This window comes from Limanda limanda, chromosome 3 (assembly GCF_963576545.1).
Source record: "Limanda limanda chromosome 3, fLimLim1.1, whole genome shotgun sequence".
In the NCBI taxonomy this organism is placed as follows: Eukaryota; Metazoa; Chordata; class Actinopteri; order Pleuronectiformes; family Pleuronectidae; genus Limanda; species Limanda limanda.
Window position 1 is genome coordinate 19,319,090 of NC_083638.1, and position 17,049 is coordinate 19,336,138.

The following is a 17,049-nucleotide window of genomic DNA, read 5'->3' on the forward strand; positions in this document are numbered from 1 at the left end:
AGCTGACACCGATAGAGAGATAAGATGGTGACAGTCACAGTGAGTGAAGGTGATAGGGGGAGATATTGATGCTTGAACTATATACTCATTGTTCTGAACAGTCCATTCAGTATATTTAGACATTTGATCTCATGCTACATCTTACCATCAATGCAGCTCTTTAAATGGAATTGAACTGGTACTGAACTTAATGGATTTCACTAGAGACAAAGGTTGAGACATGTAGAGGGATAAAGGTAATACAAGTAGAGAAAGAGAAAGAGAGAAAACAAGAAATTGACTGTTGTAGAGAGACAAAATGACAAATTGAGTGAGAAGAAATGGACTCTGTCTCAGATAAACAAAGGGCGTGTGAGAGTAGGGGAGAGATTGAGTTGTGCTCTTGATTTAGGTTTGGCTGATTCAGTGTTGTCCAGGGTTACACCTTATTTCTTCATAGCTCTGTATGTGAGTCAACCGGAGGTCTATTAATTCCTTCAGAAGTTGGACAAGTTTACTGAGGCAACTGGACTTGTTTGACCTCTTATCCAAGAGACTCCTTCAGTTCTAACTGACTAATGGGAGGTTTCAGGTATTTAACCTCTGTGGGTCTGTACCTGTGTTGACAGTCGTTATGTCAAACAGGCAGGTTGCTGAACCCAGTTGGTTGTCGAGGCCGCTGGGGTCCTCTGGGTCAAGGCCAAAATACGCACATTTGGCCTGAGAAGACGTGGTTGGAAAGAGGAGTGAAAGAAGCAATCTTTGTCAACCTGGAAACCAACAGGTGGTGGTTTAATACACACAGTGTGATGGCCCAGCCTGTCAGCCGTGCCACACATGGCTGAGGACAGCCAGGCAGAGGCAATCCAGAGGCGTGGTGTTGGAGGGGCGGTACTACCCCAGGGGATCCTCCTGGAGAGCTCCTCCCCTCCCGGGTGTCTCTGATTGTCTCTCACAGGTGGACTGAATCAAGAGGCAATCAGGAGCCCTTTTAAAAACCAGAGGAAATGGGGACAGACTCTCTTGAGCCACTGAGGGAGTAGGAACCAGACGTTTTCACAAGGAGTCTCAGGGTAAGAGGCCAACGGCCTGCCTTTTGTCAGATGAAGAGGATTAACTGCTGTCTTTCTCTCTCGTCACCCCAGGAAGAGCCCGCTGGAGCCCAGACCCCAACTGCCAGACCGGCAAAGCTATTTGAATTATCTTTATGCGCCCTCCTCCCTTTTCCCCCTCAGTTCTAAATAAACTCCTAATTTCTATTTACCATACACCCCTGCGTCTGACTGCTCTGTTTCCAGTTTGTATACCCACTGTTCTCCTCTTGCAAGGCCGGGCTCCCACATATGGTGGAGAATGCGGGCATTCTGAGTCTTCACTATCAGTGGGTATACAAGTTTGGAATAGAGCACGTCTGATCGGAAGAGAAGGTCAAACATGGAAGAGATCCTGAGAGCCATCCTGGACTCACAGCCACTCTGCAGACAGCTGTGGTAGAGCTGTGTAGAGCAACGGGGAAAGCGGAAGAGCGGAAACCAAGAGAGGTGCTGACTAAACTGACGCACGATGATGACGTTGAGACCTATATTAAGCTGTTTGAAAGGACTGCAACGAGAGAGAAATGGCCAAAAGCAGAATGGGCGAACATCCTTATGCCTTTCCTGACCGGCGAAGCTCAGAAAGCCTGTCGAGATCTTTCAGCTGCAGAGGCCGTGAGCTATGATAAGGTAAAGACTGCTATCCTAGCTCAATATGGACTTAGCCTCCCCGCAAAAGCTCAGCGAGTGCATGACTGGAGCTACGACCCTGCTCTCCCCGTCCGGGCACAGGTGATGGGGCTAGTCCGTCACACCAGGAGCTGGCTGGAAGAAGCAGAAGGACCGCCCATAGTGGACAGAGTGGTGATCGACTGGTGTACAAGAGGCTTGCCAAATGATGTCAAGAGGTATGTCGCCCAGCAGGGGCCTCCCAATGTGAACACCTTAATAGCCTTATTAGAAAATCACCGAGTGATGGCTAATCTGATGCGGTCAGAAAACAAGCCGAACAATTATAAAGCCAAGACAGAGAGAGAGATGGTAGGCAAAGCTGTCAGTTCCCCACCAGCCCGAACGCCCCCTGGCTGGACCGGACCGGCTGCAAGACGAACCCAGTGGCCTCCTCCAATCCCACGATGTTTTTCCTGTGGCAGAGAGGGACACCTAGCCAAAGAGTGTCCGGATCGGGATGAGCCGATGCCGACAGCCGGGTCTACCGATAACAAGGGTCTCTACTGCCACCACCTCACTACCTGTTGGGCCCATGAGGGAGCACCAGCCCCAAAGTTTCCGGTGAAGATTGCGGGGAGAGACACAGAGGCCCTCTTGGACTCCGGAAGTATGGTTTCTCTCGTTCTACCACAATTCGCCAGTGCCCCCTGGGGTGAAGAGGTGGCCGTGTCCTGCATCCATGGGGATACCCGGAAGTATCCAACCTCCAAAGTCCAAGTGATTACTCCTCGAGGACGATTCACTCTGCAGGTTGGGGTAGTCGAGCAACTGCCGGTGCCTGTGCTTTTCGGCCGGGACAGCCCCCTCTTCTCCCGCTACTGGCCCGCGGAGGCAATGGACCCAAAACGGCAACCCAGAAGACGACCGGAGAAGAAGAGACAGTCTTCTGTCGCTTGTCCCGCCTGGGCAGCAGTATCCCCCGATGGCAGCCCAGCAGAAACTACTAATGACGACAGGGAGGAAGCCGTCCACACCCAGACCACAGCAACAGACCCCGAACAGGCAGCTGAGATGGAGCCCCTGGAAGACATACAATCAGACGAGGTGTTCTCTCAATTTCCAGAAGTTGAAATGGAGGGAGGACTCAGACCAGGACAATTCGGCTCGGCCCAGCTGCAGGATCCCAACCTGACCCAAGCCTGGAGAGACGTCCAAGTAATAGAGGGTCAAAAGCAGGCTGGGGTGAGTCAAGTGTCGTTTCCACATTTCATGGTCAAGAATAAGCTGTTATACCGAGTAACTAAGAAGAACTGTGATATCTGTGAACAGTTGCTTATCCCCAAAGACTATGCTTCAAAAGTGTTGTACCTAGCCCACTCCCACGTACTAGGGGCACATTTAGGGAGGGAGAAGACGTATGCACGTGTTCTCAGCCGTTTCTACTGGCCAGGAGTCAAAAGGGCCGTAGAGGAGTACTGCCGACATTGTGCTGAGTGTCAAATCAACTCCCCAAAGATAGCGTACCGAAGTCCTCTGATACCCCTTCCCATTATTGAAACACCCTTTAGCAGGATTGGCATGGACATAGTGGGGCCCTTACCGAAGTCTAGCCGTGGCCACCGCTACATCCTAGTTATACTGGATTACGCAACCCGTTACCCAGAGGCAATTCCTCTGCGTTCTGCGACTGGGAAGGTGGTTGCCAGGGAGATGTTTCTGCTTTTCAGTAGAGTGGGCCTGCCGGATGGAATCCTGACAGACCAAGGGTCCTGCTTTATGTCCAAAGTGATGAAATGCCTGTGCCGAAGTCTAAAGGTGAGACAAATAAGGACCTCCGTCTATCACCCTCAGACAGATGGACTTGTAGAGAGGTTCAACAAAACCCTAAAACACATGCTGCGCAAGGTAATCGACGTTGATGGTAAGAACTGGGACCAACTGCTGCCATATATCCTGTTCTCTATACGGGAAGTACCCCAGGGTTCCACTGGATTTTCACCGTTTGAGCTTCTGTACGGTCGGAGACCCCGGGGCTTGCTGGATCTGGCCAAGGAAGCCTGGGAGCAGCAGCCGTCCACCCAGCGCAGTATCGTGGAGCACGTGGAACAAATGCACCACCGAATGACCCAAGTCTGGCCATTAGTCCGGGAGCACATGCAGCAAGCCCAAGCGCGACAGGCAAAGGTATACAACCGGGGAGCCCAGGTGAGAGAGTTCAAACCAGGAGAGAAGGTAATGGTTTTACTTCCAACAAATGATTGCAAGTTTTTAGCCAAATGGCACGGGCCTTATGAAATACTGGAACGGGTGGGGCCTGTGAATTATCGTGTACGGCAGACAGGCCGTAGGAAAGCCAAACAACTTTACCATGTAAATTTGCTGAAGCCATGGCATGAGCCTCTCCCTGTCCCCTCTAATGTCCTGCTAGCTAACCTGCCTCCCCAGGTCCTCCCGCCAGTGAACATGAGTGACCAGCTGTCATCCAGGCAAGGACAAGATCTCCGAGAACTGCTCGATAGAAACAGAGATGTCTTCTCCGAGGCCCCGGGTCGAACAACAGCCATCGCCCATGACATCAGAACAGAGCCGGGAAAGATAGTAAGGCTACGACCATACCGAATCCCAGAGGCCAGACGGGAGGCCATCAGAAAGGAGGTGAGGAAAATGCTTGACCTTGGGGTGGTGGAGGAGTCACACAGTGCCTGGTCCAGTCCGATAGTCCTTGTTGGGAAGCCGGATGGCAGCATTAGGTTCTGCAATGACTATAGAAAGTTAAATGAGATTTCTCTGTTTGACACCTACCCTATGCCCCGGGTAGATGAGCTGGTCGAGAGGTTAGGACCTGCCCGGTTCATCTCCACGCTAGATTTAACCAAAGGATATTGGCAGGTTCCACTCACCCCACAAGCAAGGGAGAAGACAGCTTTCTCAACGCCAGACGGCGCCTTCCACTATCGAGTCCTCCCGTTTGGTCTTCATGGAGCCCCGGCAACGTTCCAGAGGCTCATGGATAAAGTGCTCCGGCCACACCAGGCCTACGCTGCGGCGTATCTGGACGACATTGTTATCCACAGCACGTCATGGGAGAACCATCTGCAGCACCTAGCAGCTGTTCTCCAGGCCTTACGAGAGGCGGGACTGACAGCCAACCCTGGAAAGTGCTCCCTCGCCCTGGAGGAGGCGAATTACCTTGGGTACACTGTCGGTCGAGGAAATGTGAAACCCCAGGTAAAGAAGGTGGATGCCATAGCAACCTGGCCCCAACCCCAGACAAAACGTCAGGTGAGAACTTTTCTAGGGTTATTGGGGTATTACAGACAATTCATTCCTAACTTTGCCTCTTTAGCGGCCCCCTTACATGAGCTGACAAACAAAAGTGCATCCAACCGGGTGAAGTGGACGGAACAGACACAGCTGGCCTTCCATACCTTGAAGAAAGCCCTCTGCAGCGAAACCATGCTACACACCCCCGACTTCGGCAAGAGGTTTGTACTTCAAACAGACGCGTCAGAGGTAGGCCTTGGGGCAGTCCTGTCCCAAGTACATGATGGAAGTGAATACCCCATATCCTTTGTAAGCCGCAAACTGCTTCCCCATGAGAAGAATTATGCAACAATAGAAAAGGAATGTCTAGCTGTTAAATGGGCCATAGAAAAACTAAGATATCACCTACTGGGTCGAGAGTTTACATTGGTCACTGACCACGCCCCACTGAAGTGGATGGCATTCAACAAAGATAGGAATGCCAGAATAACCCGTTGGTTTCTACAGCTACAGGACTTTAAGTTTACAGTGGAACACAGAGCCGGAAAGCTGCATGGAAACGCTGATGCCATGTCGAGAAGGGACGACTGCCTGTGGTCGGCCGCTCCCCACCGTGGATCGGAGCTGAGGGGGGGGTATGTGATGGCCCAGCCTGTCAGCCGTGCCACACATGGCTGAGGACAGCCAGGCAGAGGCAATCCAGAGGCGTGGTGTTGGAGGGGCGGTACTACCCCAGGGGATCCTCCTGGAGAGCTCCTCCCCTCCCGGGTGTCTCTGATTGTCTCTCACAGGTGGACTGAATCAAGAGGCAATCAGGAGCCCTTTTAAAAACCAGAGGAAATGGGGACAGACTCTCTTGAGCCACTGAGGGAGTAGGAACCAGACGTTTTCACAAGGAGTCTCAGGGTAAGAGGCCAACGGCCTGCCTTTTGTCAGATGAAGAGGATTAACTGCTGTCTTTCTCTCTCGTCACCCCAGGAAGAGCCCGCTGGAGCCCAGACCCCAACTGCCAGACCGGCAAAGCTATTTGAATTATCTTTATGCGCCCTCCTCCCTTTTCCCCCTCAGTTCTAAATAAACTCCTAATTTCTATTTACCATACACCCCTGCGTCTGACTGCTCTGTTTCCAGTTTGTATACCCACTGTTCTCCTCTTGCAAGGCCGGGCTCCCACAACAGAGGTTAAATACCTGAAACCTCCCATTGGTCAGTGAGGACTAAAGGAGCCCTTTGGATGAGAGCTGAAACGTCTTCAAGAAACACAAGCAAGTGCAGCTGCCTACATACACTTCTGAAGATACCATGACCTGGATGTTTTTGTTTACCCAATTTGAAACATCAATAATGTTATTTTGCTAAAAAAATTACCATTTTATTACATTTCATTAATGTGGTAGACCTGATTGTTAATATACACTTAATCTATAGATATATTGATAAAAATATACTCTGCATAAAAATGTTTTAACCACCAATCTTTTGTCCTTATATTGCTTCAGCAGAATTTTCAACAAAATCGTGCAAAACTGACAAAATGTGCCTTTCTTCCACTGCTGCAGTTGCGTCTTTATCTATTTGTCAAAGAAATTATTTTGGATTCGTAGAACACTCTGGGACGGAGTCCATGTATGAAATGCAATTTCCGACATTAAACAAAACTCTGAGGAAATGAGGCATTCGTTAATGCATGTGTGCATATACATTTATGTCAAACTGTAGAACGGAGACATTTAATCTCTTTTTTTGTTGGGCTCATCATGAAGCTGAAATGGTTCTGATCTTGATCTTAGGGCTAAACTTGTTTTTTTCCATACTTAACATTTATCCTAACAAGAAAACATGTGTTTCTCCTCTTTACACCTTGGCCTATTAGAAATGTCAAGGCGATGACAGCAATGACAAAATAAATCTAAGGCAGAAACAAGCAAACAAACAATCCATAATGACCTCTAGATGATCTTGTAGTTTGCTGTTCCCCAGGGTAACAAACACACCGCCTGTGGTGTGTTTTGTGTGTGCGTCAGTGCATGTATATATGTGATGCTGTCACATTGTATAATATCACCACATCACACACTTTGATCAGTGTTACCCCTGATAGCTGTTAGCTTTTCTGCCCTGCAGGAAAACCCCACACTTGCGTTTGTGTGTGCGGTGTGTGTTTAAATGCATAGCTGCCTTGCTTTTAAATGCAATCATTTTAAACCTGATCACTGTGAACATTTGTGTTTGTTCATGTTCGAGAGGCCGAAAGAGAGAGGAAAAGAAAGAAAGAGAGTTATAATATACACACACAGCTTATTATGATAATTGAAGCTTTCAGGGAAAAGCTGCTGCCAGGTTTTCAGGCTGATTGCAACTGGCTGTGAAAAGTATGATGATGTAAATTATGCATTTATTTTATAACTCATCAAAGGGGAGAAAATCAGCATAGAACGACTTTAAGATACTTTTCCTGTGGTCTGCAGTGTCAACGTGATGGTGTCACTCTGTAAAACATGCAAATCAGCACACCACCCTTGTGTTTCTACACTTTTAAATATGCAAACAATAAGAATACGTTAATGTTGTGAAAAGAGTAGTTTGACCTCTGATTGCTAAGTTTTAGAAAAGTTTCCTTACGATTTTCAATTTGCAGCATGTGATAACATATATTTCAGAAAAGTATAATGACTGTAAAATACTCATTGTGATTGATGGTTGGCAGTGATACAAAGTTTATAGACTTTTTGGTTAATGGGCTGAAACACACTGCATGTCCCCAAAGTATCCGTCACTGTATTCTTTCTTTATTTTACTTTTGAATACATTAATTCTCCATATTTTTTTCAAATACAGAAAATATTTTTTTCTATTCTACTACATGTAGATTTCTTTGTGCATTATGTGACATTTGAGAAGAAAACAAAACAGAATCATAAAATGTTGAACAATAAATCTTAAGTTAAACCATTTTAACTTAGAAAGAAGGACAGGAATGAATGATAGAAAAGAAGAAAGAGACAAAACAAACTAAAAAAAAAAGACAAAAGAATGGGAGAGAGGCAGTTACCATAATGTCAGACTTACCAGGGGCTCAAGATCGCTGATATCCATCCTGACACTCGTCAGCTGTGTGACAGCTCGCTGTGGGCCACAAACACACACACACACACACACACACAAACAAAAAACACATTCTCACACACACACACACTCACGGCTGCTAACTCATTGAGTATTATGTTCTTGTGGGTGTACTTACGTCCCAACAGATAGTAAAAGTGTGGAACACATGCACACACGCAGACACACTGCACAGCTCACCTTGAGATGTATTTGCCCACAGCGAATCCAGGAGCATGGTGGAGCATGTGTTACAAGATGACAGACGTCTGGTGGAATGTCAAATTTTAGGAGGGGAGCGAGGGAAGAGCGGTGGATAAAAGCATACTCCCATTAAAGATGGAGGAGGATCAGGAAACGTGACAAAATGAATGATTGCAGGCCAGTTTGGCAGAACTGCTCATGTGACACTCATACTGATGAGGCATAGTATATTGATAATATAAACAACGTCCAGTATTGATCAGATTGAGAGGAGAGTGAGGCACAGAGACAATTTGACAGGACGACTAATAAAAAGACAAAAAGACAGCCTGAACACATGTCAACACAGTATAGCGTCACAACCATAACAGTTGTTTTCCTCGATTTTTTCCACCTGCTGGTTCAACTAATACAAATTTACACGGATCATTGGGTGCGTGTTTGCATCTACCTGTGCGCCTCCACTCATTGTTTTGCCTTTCACAATTAAAGCTGAATTGCACTACAATTACCTTGATGACAATTAGCTGCGAGAGGAAACACTGAAATTAATTTCTCAAAGGCTTTTCACCCCTTAACCCTGCAGCATGAAATAAACAGAGAGTCTCCACGTTCCCGTTTCCGCTGCTGCCGACAGCCATATTGCAGTTGCTGCGAGTCTTCCTTTTAAGACCTGACAGTTCTCGCCATTTGTCAAGCGGCTGACAGCGTAATGAGAACTGCTGCCAGTTCTCCATCAAAGGAAGTAGCTATTACATAAATTTTAACTACGGCCCCTCTCTTCTCCCATTGGGTCCCGGGCCCCAGTGGACGGAGCAGTCCACTGAGACCTGAGCCTTTTTTGTGTTGTGACAGAGGGGTCTGTTTGCAGGTGGTGGACGTATTTAAAAAACACACTAAATGAAATAGACCCACATTAATCTCAGCAGTAACCCTAATTGTATCTACATGGGGTGTGTTTTCGCGTGGGGCACTTTTTGTAGATTAGTGTCGTGACTAATATGCAAAACTGGGGACGTGAGAATCTGTGCATTACTTTAAATACCACATTGTTTTGATGCAGGGATTATCTTAAGATGAATGTATTCAGTATTTGCCCTTGAACCCACCTCAAGAGCATATGCAGACAACCTCTTATCTGAGTGTCACCAGGTCACATGTCGATATTGATTATCTGCATCCAAACATGGCTCCCTGTGTTGTGTTCCAGAGATAGAACGGGGAGGCTGCGGTGATCCCGGAGTGCCGGGATTCGGTCGGCGCAGTGGTGATCGCTTTCAACACGGGGACGTTTTGACCTTCTTCTGCCAGTCAGCCTTTGAACTTGTGGGAGAAAGGACCATCACATGTCAACACAATAACCAGTGGTCTGGGAACAAGCCCAGCTGTGTCTGTAAGTGGACTATGTGATCCTGCAGTTTTTTATTTTATTTTTAATAGCGCCGCATCTATCAATTTGCTTTTCTGCTTGGACTCTTTCCCAATTGCCTATAAACTGAAGCTTTTTTCCTTCCTGCCTTTCTTCCTGTGCTCCTTCCTCCCTGCAGTCTCATGTTTCTTCAACTTCACGGCTCCATCAGGGACCATACTGTCCCCAAACTACCCAGAGGAGTATGGGAACAACCTGAACTGTGTGTGGTTAATTATCTCCGAACCGGGAAGTCGCATTCATCTCCTCTTCTCTGACTTTGACCTGGAGCCACAGTTCGACTGGTTGGTGGTCAAAGATGAAGGTAATAAAATCTTTAAAAGTCAATCCCTCCACTTTAGTATAAACCTGTTTTAAGAAGTCCGAAGTTTAGACCTCAGGATGTGGAGAATCACATTGTTTGTAGCTGAACTATTGATGGTCCAATTTTCTGTCCGAACCCGTACAAGCCAAACTGAACTCGATCCAAACCCGACAGCCATTCAGATCTGATGTTTTCTGTGATCACAGGCAAGTGCAGGGTAAAAACACCTAGTAAATAGCACAAATCTGACCACAAAAGCATTGCAATGGATGGATGATTGTCATGTTTTTTTTATTGTTACAGCTTTTGGATGATTTGTCACATCACAAAGTGGACATGGGCGTCTGATCACTGCACTTATTGATTGGCCTCGTGTTTAATTGACTGGCTGTAAACTTGTCATTTTGCAGGAGCGTGTTTTTTGTGTGAGTTTAGCCGTGTTTTGAAAATTGCAGGACAATCAGTGCTGTGGCTGTGAGTAAACTAAAATTACAGTTATTTGAAAGTCTTGGCGAGAAATCACCGCTGTCACAGAAAGTAAAAGCAAAAACATTTTCTGTAACACACATGTTATGTTTTAAAGGGACATGGGTGTGATACTGACCATGATATTTACCTCTATATGCAAATACTACCTGTAAATAGTGAGAGCCACAAGTGGGTTCAGTTACTGCAGTCTTCACAGTCTGTATGACTGAGGTGATTTTATTGGTCAGATGCCAGATCCACATGAATATTTGTTGGTTTCTAAATAAATAGGTTGTCAAGGATCAGTGCTCACTAATGTGGCAGCCATTACATGGTTACTCATCAGTGCTTTGAACTATAAAAATGCAACTCATTTAAAACTGGGCTTCTCATAATCACAGGGAATATATGTATGAATTAATTTGAACTTGAAGACACTGAAACTCTCAACAGGCTGATGGATGAGAAAATCTGTCTCAAACAAACACAACACTTCATTGCAATGGTACTTTGACTATTGAGGGACTTCTTTTGAGTTGCCTGTTCATCATTGAGTGTATACATTGATAGTTGATAATTTATTTCTCTTATGCGGCTAATGTGATGACCCAGTCTCTGCTATTAACCCTATGAACATGCATGAATAGAAAATAGATACTTCATTCCAATAGGAGATGAAATCCGCATCCCATTGCATTAAGAGGAGCATTTATCATGGCTTTTATGTGACCTTGATACTCATGAATTATCTTTCTTTTTTTTATTTCTGGATAATAGAACAATGATATACAAATAAATGACAAGGAAAAGTAAACCGAGCAACTGCATCCATAACCCAGGATTCTCCTGAGCTGGGAAGTACCGAAATGAAATCTAGTCTAAAAAAAATCTATTAAAGCTTCAATACATGCTTTTGAATGGTCAACATTCACAATGGTTAACATAATCAGAAAGCCATTGTTGTCATCTAATATAAGAGGACATAGTGATAGTCTGTTACAAAAGGCTTTTCTCTACACTTCTTCTCTGAGATAAGACAACATCGGATCCTGTCGCTCCTTCAGCTATTGTTGCATTGATTCTCTTTCCACATCCATTTTCCATTGTCAATGCAGTAATGAATACATGAAAGATGTGTTAGGATGGTGAGGAACAGAGTCGGGCACTTTGCAACTGAGTCGCTCTGTAGCTTCTTTGAGTCTCTAAGTGAGTTGGATCCAAAACTCCAAGTCCAGGAGGAAATAAGAAGAAAACTTTCTGTGGGAGTGTTGGGGAAGAATTTCAGATAATGTGTTTTTTTTATTACTCAAGCGATTGTGTAGTTCCTTTCTGTCCCTCGCAGGGTTGACAGCTGTCTCTGCATTGCATCGAGGATTTTGAATATTACTTTCAATAGAGTGTCTGTACCTAACATGGAAATAAAAACGCACTGCCTTGGATCATGCCGATCGCTCTCTGCTGTGTTTAAACCATCGGATGGATTTTTTTAAGCTCAGGAAAGATGGGAAACTGTGAACAAAATCTTTACCTGTTAAAACCTGGAGGTTTCTCAGGCCCCTGCTTGAAAATGACATGTCTAAAATGAATGGAGTGTATCTCTGCAACTAGAGGGTCCATATAAAAAATCTTGGTATCTATATTAAAGTCAAACTTGTGGGTTGTATGCAGAGGTGTAAGCGTGAAGATGTTACTAGGACAGAGTAAATGAAGATGGAACACAACGTATAGGAAAAATGTCATATGCCTCCAAAATATATATATATTTTTTCAGAGTGAATATCCCCCATGAAATAATGCAGTTGCAGCCCAAAATAAATCGTAATCAATAATCAACACTGTAATTGTCATCTGATCTGATATTCTAAATGCCCGTTGTGTGCAATGTTTCCTCAAATGAATCATAGTATCAGTTTGTCCAATACAATTTCACACAATGAGTAAACCAACTCTTCATAAAACAGTCAGATCTCCCTTGTACAGAAGTTGAGAGACTCGATCCATGTCTCTTTTGACATGACATGAACAAATGTGAAAAGCACTATTTTCTCTGTATGCGGATGAGTTACCAAGGGCTGGAATAACAGATTGTTGACTGTCAGACTTTGACAAAGCCATGATTGTAGGTGCCAGAGGTGCGAGTGTGAACATCACTTAGAAGGAGTTGCTTGAATTTTTTTTTACGTTGGAGATCAATGAACATGACAGAGCACAAGAGGGGCAGAAATAAACACATCAAACATTTACTACGCCTGAGACGACCCTTAGCGCATAACCACGGGAAGTGCCAGGTGGTAAACAGGACATAATGAATAATCACAGTGTGCCTGCTTCACATCCCCATGCAAAACTGCAGGCGCTTTCTGATGAATCACAGTTTTCCGCTGCAACATCAGTCTGGTGGACTCCTAGAGGGCAATCACCGGCAACGGGCTTTGTGTTGGTTCTGGCAGTGAACTGAAATGGTGCATGCCAATAGCTTATCAGCATCAGTTGACATTTATAATCACCAATCACACAGAAAACAAATTTCCAATCACATTCAATCGAGACAATAAAGTGATCTTAATAATCCCACAAGCTCTCACTCTTACTCTTGATCATTATGGCAATACTGCTGCTGCTGCTGGAGGTTAATCTGTTTATTTCTACCTGCTACAAACTGCTGTTACTGGTGCTTGATTTCTCCAACAACGACCTCAGCCTCCTCCTGCTCTAGTGTCTTATTACTACATGAGGGGATGGCATATCTCTCCTTCTGCATTATGTTTAATTCATATCTCGCTGATATGGGCCTGCTGGGTTCTGTTCTGTGTAGCCCTTCAGGGTTTTATTGTGCTCCCCAGTGAATGCGTCACTGCCGACTGGATCACTGGGGAGCGCCCTCAAGAGCAGCATGTATTCTGCCAAACAAAAGTGTATAACCATTTGTCGCAGTAAATGGTCCTATGCTGTGACACAAATGTCTCAGGCAGAAATGAAGTGATGCATAGTTACCGCTCTGCAGGCCGATGGGGAAGGTCTAATGGTGTCTGCGCCATGCAATCGGTATACAACGCGCATAGAGCAAAGCTATAATGCCAGAACATACCTTTACACAGCAGCCAGGGTCAGCCATTCATTGTGATCTTGTCCCTCCGAGGAGACGATGGGTACTTAAAGGAAGTTGATGCTCCGAGCAATGATGACAGAATTGTCAAGGAATGCTGGGTTCAAATCACAATCAGCGACAATAGCGTTAATGACGTGGACACCACGATGCCCTGATATCAGTCTCTTTGGGAATCACCCAAGTGCAGCATCTGTAGAAAAGAGCATGCACTTTTGTGTTGTTGTGTGAGTCACTGATGTCTGTCTGGTTCGCTTTAATACCAGACTCTGGCAGGTCGGTCGCTGAATCACCGCCAAGACTCGTGGAGGCTGTTATTGGGGCTAAAGGTGGTCCAGTGCTTTACTAAACAAGAGCCTGTGTGTTCAGGTCACTGGTTGTATATTCTGTCTGTTCAGGCAGAAAGAATATCGGAGCCAAGTATCAGCAGGATGATCAAATGTGAATTTAAGAGTCATCACTGAGTAGTTTAACCTGACATGAACAAGTTGCTTCCTGAATCAGTCCTGTATCAATGTGCAGCCTGATTTATACACAGATTTGTTCACTTCTTAGTGTAATAGGAATATTTTTGATAAACCAGAGTGTGTTACTTTAATACAGAGGTACAAGCAAAGTATATGCACAGTACATTTATCAGTGGCTATGCAGATTGTGATTATACAGTCACCTTGAGATGAGTAAGAAAAATTGCCTTTTCAAGATACGGTCTTGCCAAGAACTATGAAAGCTCATTACCATTGCATTTAACATTATCTCACTAGTTCTGGAAAATGTCTACACCCTCAGGAGTAGCAGGTTAACTTTCAGTGGCCTAAAAAAAAACGTGTAACCTAAATTGGAGACAAAGTTTTCAACAAAATGGAAAATTGTTGTCATTTAAACTTTCCAAGTGTTATGAAGTCTTCAAACTGGGCTCCACAAGGACATATAGCTAATCGTATTAATATAACAAGCAGTGTCTGATATGAAGGCACGTTTTGATGCTTACACCTGTTAGCTTTTCCTAAATTAAATGGATTAGCTTTCCATTTTGTTACTGACACGATGAGAATGTTGAATTAAGTGAACTATGCAGTTTTATTTTGTTAAATCCCAAATGACTGACAGACAGGCTGGTAATGCACAAATGGGGCAGCTTTACTGACATGTCTCTGTGAAGCAGAAGAACTATTGAATAATCTCAAAGTAAATTCTAGGAATCTTGTCTGGCCTTAATAACATTTAATTCATCTCCTGAGGTCCCTAACGGTGTTTTGTTTTTTTCTTCTTTACAGGAGTCCTTCACTTTCCAAGCCTGTCCTTGCCTTAATGTTATGCAGATGAAATTAGATAAGCACCATTAAAAAGTGTCTCTAAAAGATTGTCTCAACTCTGTTCTATTTTAGGTCTGTCTGAGCCAACAACATTTGGAACATTCTCAGGGAAAGATGTTCCATCGCAAATCGCCTCCAACGGACACATTATGAGACTGGAATTTCAGTCTGATCACTCTAATACGGGAAAAGGCTTCAATATCAGCTACACCAGTAAGTGCTTACCTATCTCCCACTGTGTGTGTATGTGTGTGTGTGTGTGTGTGTGTGTCTGTGTGTGTGTGTGTGTGTGTGAGTGTCTGTGTAGCCATGTAAGTATGTCTATTTGTGTGTCTGTCATTAGATTTCCTGACATGTTAACCCAGAATATGGCCAATGCCACTGATTATGTCAAAAATTATTGTTTGTAAAAGATTTATTCTCACTCATAGTGCATGAGAGAGTGATTCATTGTTTTTCACATTTTCCACACTTCTAACTGCAATCAGTGCATGACACATATCTCAGTGTCATAAATCCGTCATGTCATCTCAGTGTGAACTGAACAAGCATTCAGGCCTCCCTCATGGAAACCATAACTCCACTACTTTTGCAGTGTAAACCTTTTTCCTGTTGCTGCCAAAACTAGAAGACTAGTAATATTAATAAAATAGAAATGTTATTTTTATAATCATTTTACCAAGTGCTTGTTATTACTGGGCAAAGACAGGGCTACATGTGTAAAAACACCAGTTTGACAACATAGACACACTGCAAGTTTCACAGATGACAGTGTTTCCTGGGGACATTTATAAAATGTTTCATGCTTTTTCAATATGTTTTAAAAAATCAAAAGAAAAAAAAGATGGGCCGCCTACCTTAGCTACTTTACAAACCACAAAACATTGAACAATATGTGTTTCCTAGACAAGTTGGTTGGTGACTTTCCTTTATTCCTGCTGTTATCCAGTCAAACATCAGCATTTCATCACAGTTGAGATAGTCCCAGAGCGGCTACAACGTAGGTTTGATAGAGGAAAATTGTTCAGCAATCTAAAAATGACAGCAGTAAACATGACAGGCAGATTTTTGAGCGTCACTCTTCAGAGAGGGCCTCTTGTAAGACACAGCGGTCTGAAGCAGCGTGTGATCATACAAAGATAAAGCTGAAAAGTCAGTGTTTTTTTGTCACGTGTCCAATTGAACAGCAGTACACAGATTGTCTTGGAAGAGGTTTTCTTCACCAGGAAGCACTTCCTGTGTTATTACCACTGTAATAACCTGTTGCTTCGAGCTGAGGATTACATGCCAGGTGGAGAAACCCAGCATTGAATGTGAATGCGTCTATTCATCACACATTATTGAAATATGTGTTTATACTTCGATGACAGATACAGCAAACTGCTGACATATCTGCCCTGAGGTCTTATTCATGCTTTACCTGCAGCGGTTAAGCCTGTCCCATTGTCAGCTTTGAAACCCGACTGCTGCAGCCAGTGTATTTATCTCCTCTAAGCTGAACTAGTTCTGCATGACTGCCTCTGATTAATTCTCTTTGATTTCCATACGGTTTTGCACCATTTCACACGATACCTTCCAAAATGACCTTGTCTCCGACTCGTCTTTGAGAGGCAAAATTTGACAAATGAAAATGCTCAATGTTTTCGTGCCACCTGAGCTGCAAAGATTATTTAATAATAATAAAAAATCCTATCTCTGATCCCAACATACATTTTAAACCTTATCTAACACAAATGAATGTGACATATTTTGTTTTACTCAAACATATTTCTAAAGGTAATGTGCAAAAACAAAAATGTAATATTTATAGATACTCACCCATTTCCTGGAAATATTATGCAGTGTTTTTGTTACTGTCAACACAAATTCCACAAAAAACACAACGTCCTGTTGATTCTTAAAGAAAGATAAATGTTTAACTGCATTTATATTGTGATCGCACAACTACCACACTAGGATTTAAGAAAGATCAGGCATCGTTGTGCTGTTTCAGTCATTTGGTCTATTAACATTTTAATGCATATATGAATATCAATGGGTGTTGCTGTGGGTATATCAGTATCTGTTTAGATGAATAATATCAGAAACTCAAATATGAACTTTGACACACCTGACAGTAATACATGCTATTAATTTATGACTTTTAAACTCGAGCTAAATCCCTCCTC

The 17,049-nt window shown here is 44.0% G+C and overlaps 1 protein-coding gene across 1 annotated transcript in view; it reads left to right on the forward strand.

Annotated features, from left to right (window-relative positions):
* LOC132998374 (CUB and sushi domain-containing protein 1-like) overlaps window positions 1-17,049 on the forward strand; it is a 297,197-nt gene that overhangs the window by 159,919 nt on the left and 120,229 nt on the right. Inside the window, exons 12-14 of the mRNA XM_061067984.1 lie at window positions 9,469-9,651; window positions 9,806-9,991; window positions 14,954-15,094. Of these exons, the coding sequence (XP_060923967.1) occupies window positions 9,469-9,651; window positions 9,806-9,991; window positions 14,954-15,094 (510 nt within the window). The remainder of the gene's footprint in view (window positions 1-9,468; window positions 9,652-9,805; window positions 9,992-14,953; window positions 15,095-17,049) is intronic.